This window comes from Oreochromis aureus, linkage group 4 (genome assembly GCF_013358895.1).
Source record: "Oreochromis aureus strain Israel breed Guangdong linkage group 4, ZZ_aureus, whole genome shotgun sequence".
In the NCBI taxonomy this organism is placed as follows: Eukaryota; Metazoa; Chordata; class Actinopteri; order Cichliformes; family Cichlidae; genus Oreochromis; species Oreochromis aureus.
This window is the reverse complement of record NC_052945.1, coordinates 5,561,711-5,572,915: the sequence shown is the minus strand read 5'-3', so window position 1 is coordinate 5,572,915 and position 11,205 is coordinate 5,561,711. Positions and strand designations below refer to the sequence as shown.

At 38.7% G+C, this 11,205-nt stretch overlaps 1 protein-coding gene across 5 annotated transcripts; it reads left to right on the top strand.

Moving 5' to 3' along the window:
• Positions 1-3,317: 3,317 nt before the first annotated feature.
• Positions 3,318-10,584, top strand: apol (apolipoprotein L). Of its 5 annotated transcripts, none has more exons than XM_039611653.1 (5): positions 3,318-3,467; positions 3,905-3,971; positions 7,221-7,811; positions 7,904-8,023; positions 8,989-10,584. In XM_039611653.1, the coding sequence occupies exons 2-5, from the start codon at positions 3,958-3,960 to the stop codon at positions 9,983-9,985; spliced, it is 1,722 nt and encodes a 573-aa protein (XP_039467587.1). In that variant the 5' UTR covers positions 3,318-3,467; positions 3,905-3,957; the 3' UTR covers positions 9,986-10,584. The 5 variants fall into 5 exon arrangements, with proteins under 5 accessions (XP_039467587.1, XP_039467590.1, XP_039467588.1 ...); XM_039611656.1 differs by lacking the exon at positions 3,318-3,467 and adding an exon at positions 3,479-3,718; XM_039611654.1 differs by lacking the exon at positions 3,318-3,467 and adding an exon at positions 3,479-3,786.
• The last annotated feature ends 621 nt before the right edge of the window (positions 10,585-11,205 follow it).

Below are 11,205 nucleotides of genomic sequence, written 5' to 3'. Positions count from 1 at the left end.
ATATATATATATATATATATATATATATATATATATATATATATATATATTTTAGTATACATATTCAGTAATACACATACACTCTTATATTTGTACATATATGTATTCTTATAATTCTCAGATTCCCATTCTTATATTTTGCTTGTTCTTATGTTATTGTATTTTGCACACCTCTGTTGCTTGTGAAGCTTGCACACAAGAATTTCACTCGCATGTGCTGTACCAGTGTACCTGCACATGTGATATGACAATAAAAGTGATTTGATTTGATTTGAATACTTATGCAAAGCATAAAAGAATGATTTTCTTTGTCTCTCTCTTTGTTTTTCCTTTTTTCTTCTTTTTTTCCTTATTAGATAAAAAGGAAGGTTATCTGATGCCAGCCTCATGAAAGGATGTACGCATGACAACACAAAGAATAAGAAAAAAGCTTATTAAGTTTAGTAATGCTGTACTAAAATTAAAATTAAAATTAAAAATTGAATTAATTTTTTTCAAAAATTTCAAAATTAAATTTTGAGTGAGCTGAGTGAGCATTTTGATGTGCTCCATACAAAGCCATGGGTTCATCATAGGCCTACTAGTATGAAAAACAATTTTCTCCTCCTTACATAAAGCAACACTTTGGTGGACTTGCTCTCTGTCTAAAATCCTGACTTGAAAAGTCTACTTCAGGTTCATATGGGGGTTATATCCCAGCTGTAAGAGTGTGAGATGCAGTGCACACCCTGAGTGGGTCACTAGTTTATTGCTGTGGACTCTCCCTCGAGCATCTGCAGAAAAAAAAATCTCAGTGGGTGATTTAAAGTGATTTAAAAAGATTTTAACAACAATCTGAAACACATAACAAAGAAGGAAGAAGGAAAGCTGGATCAGGTGGCTCTGTCCTGTCCCAGAAGTTATGCTGCCTCAGGCTGCTGATGTCCTTCCCATGATGCACTAAGCATTTCATCTACACCTCCCATACGTTTTACTACTACATGTTATTAACTTTCTTCTCTCTCCCACAGTGTGGGGACATTCCTCTTATTTTTCCTCTCACCCACCCCCCTGGACCCTGATTATGATGGAGGTTTCTTCCTGTTAAAGGGGAGTTCTTCTTTTCCACTGTTACCAAGCCCTGCTCAGTGGGGATCATCAGATTGTTGCGGTTTTCTCTCTATTTGTAGGTATTTATCTTACAATATAAACTGCCTTGAGGCAGCTATTGTTGTGAATTGGTGCTATATAAACAAAACCAAATTGAAACTGAATTTCTTGTAGCACACGTGAGAACAGTGCTTTGGCACCAACAGTTGCAAGGTTTGCACACGCATCCTGGGATGAATTTTGGTGCTTCTTGGAGACGTTGTTTTGTACTGAAAAATTGTTCTTTTTCTGACATTTCTTTAGTTTTAGTTGAAAATTGTAATTATTTCTTTCCCAGTAACAGAACGACTTATTTAAAATAATTGGATTATTTAAAAAATGTATCTTACAGACCCAGAAACACCCATGGCCTTCTGTCTAAATGTCTTAAAGAACTATTTTAGGAGATGTGGAAAATTGGCAAAAAATCTAGAAACCTTGAATCTATTTTTTAAGGATTTGAAAAAGTGATAAAAACTTCTGTTCATCAGTAAAAACAGATAAGGGTTCTTTAAAGCTCAAATATTTGCTTGTCCAAATAATGTCGACATTATTTTTTTTCTTTAATTTCTATGGGATTTATGTAGCCACATGCTTTGTAATATAACACCAATAAGGAAAACCTGACTTTAGATGAAAAAGGCGAATCTGCAGATCCTCTGACTTTAAGAGGGATGTATATTATGAATTTCAGCACATTCTTTAGCTGCTGTTCACTCTCATTACCTTCATAGTGTTTTCAGCTGTAATTAGAAAGAAATAAGAAAATAAAATCTGCTCAGTGCTAAACAAAAGATTCAAATAACAGAGTTAGGAAGTCTGTGGTAAACAGTGGAGCAAATGTTTGCCCCACAAGTTGGTAAAGACCAAAACAGAAATAAAAATAATAGGAAAAAAATCCACAACTGCTAGATATAACCTTAAAGGGCTTCTGCTATACTAAGTTACAGGTAAATATGTTTTCTCAAACTCTGCTACAGTAGCGTTGCATTATTCAGAGTCAAAAATCAACCCTTGTGTATTTTATACTGGGCCTTGTCACATTCTCTTGGTCGAAACAAGTTGTAGCGCCACTCCCTTTACAGACTTTCTTCTGTTTGAACAGTAGAAAGTGGGTAAAGGCTACAGCAGCTGGGTGGAGCTTCTTTGCTTCTGTGTGCCTGAGATAAACATATTCCCTTACAGTTAATATTCTACAGAGCCAAGAGTGGAAACACTGAAACTCTGGAGTGTTTAGAGCTGTCTACAGCCGAGGCTCACATGGCTGTATACACAGCTTCAAATGAAATTTCGACCATGTTTGAATTCAAATATTCGCCATTGTATGCATTTATATATTTTAGAATATACTGGCAAGCACAATAGTTTCACTATAGAGGTTTTATATTGTGGTGTTCACAACACAGTGACAAGGAGAAAGAACAACAGCCGACTTCTTCTGCGTCAGCTGCTTATGAATTGGCCCTTTGATTCTCTGGATTCACATGGTTATCAGCTGATATGAGTGGAGTCATTGTGTTGATTCAGTCTTAGAGTGCGACCTTTGTGAGCGTCGAGCAGTGCAGGGCTGTTTTTATTGTAGCAGCAAAGCAGACATGATGATGAACAGGCAGAGGAAGCTGTGATTGGTTCGCCCTGCTCAAGGAATGCTTTTGGGCTGCAGTACTGCTAAATGTGCAGTGTCCAGTGCCCACTGGATGACAGCATAGATGGAATCATATTGAAATTTAATGAGTACATTTAGTTAGGTTATTTTACTGAACTACAGATTTAACGTACTTCAGTATTCTGCATCTACTTCTCTAAAATTTGGATGCAAATGTTATACTTTATACTCCATAACATTTCATTTAAAGCTGTAGCTAGTAATTTATTATTTGCACATTTGAAAGTAAAAAATCTAATGATTAGTTATGATGTATATAAGCAGTATTTACATTAATGAATCCAATATTAAGGAGGATTATGGCTTTTTCTCACCCACTTCTTTCAGCACTTTGCAAAACAGTGTTGTTCACATGTATCATAACACTATTTGTGGGAGTGTAAAGGGCCGCATATGAGCTCAGAAATCATGACCAGTGTTTGACATACCGGTTTCGTTCTCTAGATGTTAAATATTTGTGTTGTTCTTCACCCGCCCACCCCGGAAACCCCCACAGGATGTGGTAGGATGGGTTAATTTCTATTATGCATGTACATCCGTTTCCCCCGTACTTTGAGGTGGAGTGTTCGAGTTCATTTGGAAGGCAAACGTGGATTTAAAAAAAGCAGCATCGGATAAATACTTGGCTGAGAATCGGGACATCTTCAGGAAAACACGGTGTACATTAAACACGGTATCATAAAATTCTTTACAATTTAAGGGGGAACATGTTTGTTGTGATTTTCATCAAGAAGTCAAAAGTCCTTTCAGTCACCACTTTTTTTTCCCCGATAACACTTGAAGGCAGCATCAGGAAACCAGTTGATCAAGACGAGCAAGTTGTTGTTGTTGCCTGAACGTCAAATATCGCTACTAAACTTTTTCACCCTCCTTAACAAACAAAAGTCAGCTGACTGTCTATGATCCAGTGTGCTACACAAACAGGTGTGGCTCATAATGTGGAGAAAGGAAAACGAAACTTAACATTTGGGACCGGGCAGTTTAATTACTGAGTGGGTATGCAGTTATTTCAGCAGGTCCACTCGAGGCGTGGTATTGGGAGCTTGTTAATTTCTACAACAGCTGGACTGCGGGCTTCAGATCCATCCTGTTCTTGTTTCCTTTGCGCAGATAAAGGTGAGACCTCCGCGAGGACCTGAACACAACACACAGAGAAGAGGAAGATGTCTGAGGCAAGGTAAGGCGGCTCAAGGTGCACGGAAAACCTTTAGAGTATATATATGAAATACATATATGTACTGATTAAGTGACAGACTAGAACAAAACACGGAAGAAACGATTTTAAAGACACACCCAGAGACTTTAAAAGAATCGTTTGAGGAGCAGGCCCACTTTACTTCTACGTATTTACTCTTTCACTTTAATCAGCTGCAGTTCCGGTTTGATCCAAGTTTTTATGTTAGATTTAGTTTAAGATTTAAACTTGTGATGGGACTGGTGGTTTTTACACGTCTCTTTGTTAGCAGTTAGACTTTTAGCCTTTTCATATTTTAATCTTTTAAACCTGCAAAATGTACAAATATTCAATTTCCCCTCCCTAAGAAAACATATCTTTGCTTTTTTCTTTCTTTTCATCGTAATGACTCCTTACATAAACGTTTGGAGGGGCTATAGAAAAACTTTATACAGAGATGTATTAAAGGACGAAGTCTGTGGTTAAGTCATAAACACTGCAACTGCAACTGCAACAGACATCTCAATGATACATGAGCACTGTTGCATTAATATTAACAATCTGATAATGAATGTGCTGCTAATTAATATTCCAGGTGTTTTGCTACCGCTATAACCATTGAGGCCTAAACAAAACACCTCTAGGGCAAAGTGACTTAGTCACATTAATGTTACCTGCTTATGCATGTCTGAAGTCGGGCTTTATAATAAGTAATAAAAGTCCCATGAGCACAGGCCTTGGGTAACAATATTCAAGTTTTCAGATTTTTAATAAATTTGAAAATGATGAAGCACAATATACAAAATACACACCCAACGAAGAAGAAGAAGAGCTATATCTTCTGTTGGTGTACAGCAACAGCACCAGGACAAAACAGAGGAAATATATAAAAAAGAAAAAACACAGAATTGCAGTACACCATTTTATTAAAACCTGTCCTAATAACTCCATTTACTGACCCATAGCCTTTTGTAATTTGGCGCCATCTAGTGGTTATATTATAAAAAAGCAGCTAAGAAGGTTAAAGCTGAGATAATGCTGAATAGTGATTTCTGCAAAAGACATTTTAACATGTACTTGTTAAAGCACAGTAGTGTGTGATTTATAATGTTAAAGGTGGTTCCATGATATTCAGCAGTAACAGTGGCAGAGCACACAGCTGTATTTATTCAGTTTGATATTAGTAATTGTGCTTCTCCTGTGAAAAGGCCTGTTTTGTGAGAAGATTAGCCTGTTTGTGACTTCAGTGGCTACTCATCTGTCTCTCTATTATGATTTTTTTCTATTTATATATATATATCTGTCTATATATATTTTTTATTGAAAAACTGTAAAGCAGTCGCTTACTTTATAAGTAAAATACAAAATAAGGACTTTCAGGCCTTTGTTGGTACAAAACCAGTTTGTGTATCTGAGCCAACAAAAGACCACAACCGGGAGACTCTTTGTTAATCAAACAATGACAAACCTTTGCTGAGGTTTCGCTGCATGTTATTTAAATCTCTGTAATATTAGTGCATCTTTAGAATACAAACAAGAACTTGAACCATAGAGACAATATAACAAACCCCAACTGTGTAATGGTATACCTACCGAAAGGCGTTCACAAAGTTTTCAAGTCCTTAAGTTACAAAACAAACATAGAAGATGTAATTTCATTTTAAAAGGGTAGTGAAAAGATTTTAATGATGAATACAGGATAATCCAGACAGGAGTGTTGGGAGGACTGCCTCATACAGCCGATCTGTGTCAAGTTCAATAAGGAGCCGAGCTCCTCATTCTGCCAAAGCCTCTTTCTTCTATTTATTTATGTTTTTGAGGCATTTCCTCAAAGGGTACATTAATACCAAATCTACATTTTTACCATCAGTCTTAAGAAGGAGTGGGAATGTCTTTTGGTGCCAGTAAGTGTGACACTTGTTGTCATCTTTTGCTTTCCCCTGGGCACTGCTGTCACTTCAAAAAATGAATCTTTATCTTTACTTCAAACTGACTATGACGGAAGTCTATATGATTATTTTGGATCCTGTGTCAAATCCACAGTGAGACGTCTGTGTAGGCCCTCATTCATCCAGGTCGGTAGTGGTAGGATTTTGGAAACAAAGTGGCCGGACTTGACTGGATGTGATGATGTCTCACCAAACTCTTTAGTACACAATGAGACTTGCGCATGACTACCCTGTAATTTTATGATGCTCTATTGTGTAGATAATGTTGAATATTAACTGAGAGGTCAGTACATGTATTTAATGCCTGAGTATCAGGCACATTGACTTGTACATAACATCTCCCACCTTACACAAAACACACTGTGTTTTGTAGCCTGCTCCTCATTTGCTCAAAATGTATGCCCTGGCTAATTTATACAAATCAGTCGCATCTGGTGTGATGAACTTTCACCACCATTGGTTTGAGATAAAGGAACTTGGGCAGACAGCCCACGTCTGTTCATCCAATCAGGCATAGCTCAGTATTGTACAGGTGTAACCAAGAACCTGTCAATCCTTAGTTGTCAATTTCTATCAGCTCAGCCATCAAGCGTCCAAAAATGGAAATAATTTGACCAAACGCCACTGTGGACTTGTAAATGTATTGATGGTTAATTTGTAACTTTAGCTGGTAAAGCCATTTTCAAATGCTAAGTTACCAAGTACTATATAAGATCAGGGATAAATTCATTGACAATATGCACTGAAAACCAGTATTTTCTTTCATTCGATAGGCAGCTATTCAATAGGCTTGCAGGCAAGATCATGTTAGCCCAAGATCAAACAAAAATTCTTTCACGAATTGAGTTTTTGGTAGAAAACCTCTAATATTAGCTATTGCGGACAAAGTGCTACCCACTTAGCACTACTAGCAAAATAAAATCTGAAGCTGAATCATTTTTTGGTTTGTGTTGGACTCTGTGCTGTGCTGGGTCATTTTGTGGACATGAGTGATTTGTGGATTCACACTTTGCTAATCTAATATTAGCAAACTGAAGCTGAACTGTAGAGGAGGTGGGCAGTGAGGCTCAACACTTTGACATAAAAATGTCACATTAAATTGCTGTGAGTGAAAGTTGAGGAAGGTCTTATAATATTTGGGTTACACTCTAGTCCATTCACACATTTTAAAAAAAAAGTGTTTAAACTGTTAAAGTTGTTCTGTAGTGCACTTTATACTGAGCTCTGCAACCGAGCTGTCATGTACAAGTTTTGTTTCAATTCCCCTAGAAACCTCACAAACGCATGATGCTTTGTGTTACAGGAAAGAGCTACAGGAGGCCTTGTGCCGCTACACCACAGACACCCTCACCTACATCCACACAGTGAGAACATTCTGTGAGATGTTCTCTAAATGGATGCTCTGGAGAGACACCGAGGTAGAAATGATGAGGGATATCAAAGATAGACTTGAAGCACTTGACCTAAACATCAACCATGTTACTAAGTCAGAGGAAAAAGGTAAAGCCTTTGTGGAGTATATGAAGAGCAAGGTGACTGTGAATGTAGACAGCAAGCGTGCAGAGCTGGAGAATGAGCTGGTCGAAGTGTTGAAGGACACTGCAAGTGGCCTGGAGAGTCTCAGCAGCTTCCTGGATGCAGTGGAGAAGCTGGCAGTGACCTCGCTCCATGTGTTCACGGAGAACCAGGTGTTACACCTTCCAGAAGGGATCAGTCCTGAGTATGTTCAGGTTGTCATCATGGCTGCACGAGTGATCTGTCCTCTGCTGCTGGAGTTTAAAAGAGACGACAACGTCTTCTTCCTTCCCAAACTTCAGAATGTGGAAGTGCTGGCATATCAGCTGGACAGATACATACAGACCTCCAAGACAATCTGTGAGAAGTTGGAAAAAAGGTAAACAAATAAATGATAGACAAAATATTAAGGAATTTTGCACATTAAGTATCATTTATTGTATTAAATAAGTTGACCTGCATTCTTCACAGCTGCTTCAGTGACTTTGGTCTGAAGATGGCTGTAGACACTGTGGTTGATCTTGATGTGGATTTGTCTGAGGATGACATACAGAGAATGCTTGATCACGTAAATCAGCTTGATGAGATCAGGTAAGTTTTTCTGTTCCCAAATATGTGTCAGCGCAGAGCTTGTTTTTATTTATCTCAGGGGTCAAATACTGCTGGTGTCCTGCAGGCCTGCATAAGATGTCCTTTGATGTTGATGCTGTGATGTAGACATTGCAGTGAGACCGGTTTCACTCCTAGTGTATCAGGGGTCTTGAACTCCAGGCCTCGAGGGCCGGTGTCCTGCAGGTTTTAGATCTCACCCTGGGCCAACACACCTGAATCAAATGGTTAGTTCATTACCAGGCCTCCGGAGAACTTCAAGATAAGTTGAAGAGATAATTTAGCCATTAAAATCAGCTGTGTTGGATCAAGGACACATCTAAAACCTGCAGGACACTGCCCCTCGAGGCCTGGAGTTCGAGACCCCTGATAAACATGCTTGGTCTGGACACTACACTATACAAAAAATGATGTAGCTTCTGGATCTTAATAGTGAAGCCCGTGTAGATGTTCGTTAATCTCCTAGGACCTGGCGTCCACATATGTGGAGATCACATTTTGGGTTGTCAAAATGCAAAATTTTGCTCTACAAGGGCCTGATATCCACGTACGAGGACATTATACTGCCACTGCTCTATCGAAATTTAAAACGAATGTCCTCATATGGATCTCATTTCTCTCAGAAACAAAAATCAGGTAAAAAAAATCTGGTAATTCTTTGGGACCTGATGAATGTAAAAACAATCAGCCCAAATAGCTAAGAGAAATTAAAAATGCATGACTTGAAAGAGTTCGGGTCGTAGGAGGTTAAACATTTAGTCTTGTTCATGGGCTGCCGTGAGGACTTATATCCCTGCAACCAAAAAAATGTTTTGCAGGACACATGATATGTTTTTGTTGGTCATGTAGCCTTAAAAACTAAACCTAAATATTGTTAATATTGCAATAACATGCTAAAGTTTTAAAATCTGTCACCCCATTAATTCTTTTTCAATTTCTTCTCTCAGGATGAACGAGCAGTTCCGAATGGTGTTCTTGTTCCAGGAGGAACCGTGCCATGGGTTCATTAGTGAGTTCGACAAGCGACAGCCCACGATGCTGCAGTTTCTAAAGGAGCTGGAGGAGACAGCTGTTCAGTTAGACAGAATGAATAAGGGGGCAAAGATTTCCAGTGTGGCAGGCAGCTCCGTGGGGGCAGTTGGAGGTGTGCTGTCCATTGTTGGTTTGGCATTAATTCCTTTCACAGCGGGAGTTTCTCTAGCTTTGACAATGACTGGAGTCGGGCTGGGAATCACCAGTGGAGTCAACAGTGCTGTTACCACTGCAACAGAGGTTGGAGTAAATGCTACACAACGAAAGAAAGCCTCTGAAGTCTTCAAGAACTTTATGGAGGATGTACAGAGTCTCCAGAGTTGTCTGGAGGAGGTGACCAGTCAAACCATTGCCAAACTGGATGCACTTGACATAAATATGGTTGTGGGAGTTGGCAAGATTGCAGCTAAAGCTGGTACTATTGGAAAGGGTATTGATGCACTTGTTGATGGCGCTTCTGCTGTTAAGATGTTACAAAGTGAAGAGCTGCTCATGAGTGCTGGGAAAGTCGTGGCTCAAGAAGGACAAGCATTACGTAATGCACCCAGGGTGGCCTCAGACATCCCAGATATTGGTCAGGCAGCAGCCAAAGGGACCCTTGCACTCTCCAAATCAGCAAGAGCAGGTCTCATTGCAGTCAATGCTCTCTTCCTCGGCATGGATATTTTCTTCATCTGTAAAGACAGCATCAGTCTGGCTAAAGGCAGCGAGACTGAAGTCTCACAATTCATCAGAGCCCGAGCTGCACTTTGGAGTTCAGAGATCGACTCATGGCAGAAGATGCATGACTCTCTGAATGAAGGTTTGCCAACATCAGAAAAAAAGAAGGCTGTCCTGGAGACTCCAATTTATCTGGAGATGGAGGTGAAGAAACAGAGTGAAGCAGAAAGGGTAGAACCATCTGCTGAATGATTAAAAAAACTGCAATGAAACAGTTCGACTCATGCTAACTGAAACTATGATCAAATCATAGAGCTGTTTTATGTGGAAAATGTTTGAAAGCAATCCTCAGACTGTAGGTCTTTTCAGTAACAGCACGAAGTGAGGCATCCTCATGCTGTAATTACATTAATTGCCAATAAGCCAACTGAAAAAAATGTATTCATTCTAGAGTTGTGATTACTGCAATATAAAGTATCAGAGAAAATATCTATTAATAAAAATTTGGTTAATATATGTAATCCGTACATCATTTTGCTGAATATTTTATTTGCACAGTCAAATATAAAATCTTATTAATAACATTATTTAATCAAGTATGCAATAAAATAAAAAAATAATTACTTCCAGATATAGAATTTTTTTTTCTGTAATATAGTTCTGTTATTACACAGTAATTACATGAAGTTCTGGTGCATAGGTTTTACAGCAGATGAAATATTCTTGTACCAGTCTGACCAGTCTGCTGTGTGTGTACTGCACTGGTAATTTAACAGCAACACTAATCACATGTAATGATCATAATGTAAATGTAGTCTGTTTCTTTTTGTATAAATACTTGTATCCTTAAATTTTCCCTGTGTTGATATATAAAGTTTTAACTTATCCAATGAAATGTGTTAATATCCAGAATTGTTTCAGTGAATATAATTAAAAGACTATGCCTGTGGTTGATGATAGGCAGTAGATACGAGATGAAAACTCTAAAACAAAAAACAAAAGAAAATTAAAGCTGCAAGCAGCAATATGAGGGCCCTCGCACCCCAGCACGTCGAGCCAAGCCCAACACCTAAAACCAGCGCGTCCGATCTGATGTCACATTGATGGAATTCATGTATTTAACCACCAGCTAAAATTTCATCTCATTCAACCATTATTATAGTCGTCCCACTAGGTGGCGCTCTAACCATTACTGACAAATGGCATAACAAACATTTCCGAGCTCGAGTCTCATCACGCTTGCGACCTTTGGGAGAGATTGGACATTGTGCTTTTGAGTGACAGCAGATTACTGCTTTTTGGCGAGTGATTGAAACTCCACGTGCCGCCACGACCACCCCGTTTCCCTGAATGTAAAAACTTCGCAATTTAACATCACAAAGGTCTTTGGATTCCACGCACTGGAGATCACGTAGATCTGATGAAATCCCTTGGAGGAGTTCGTCAAAGAAAGGTGCCTGAAAAGAAGGGGA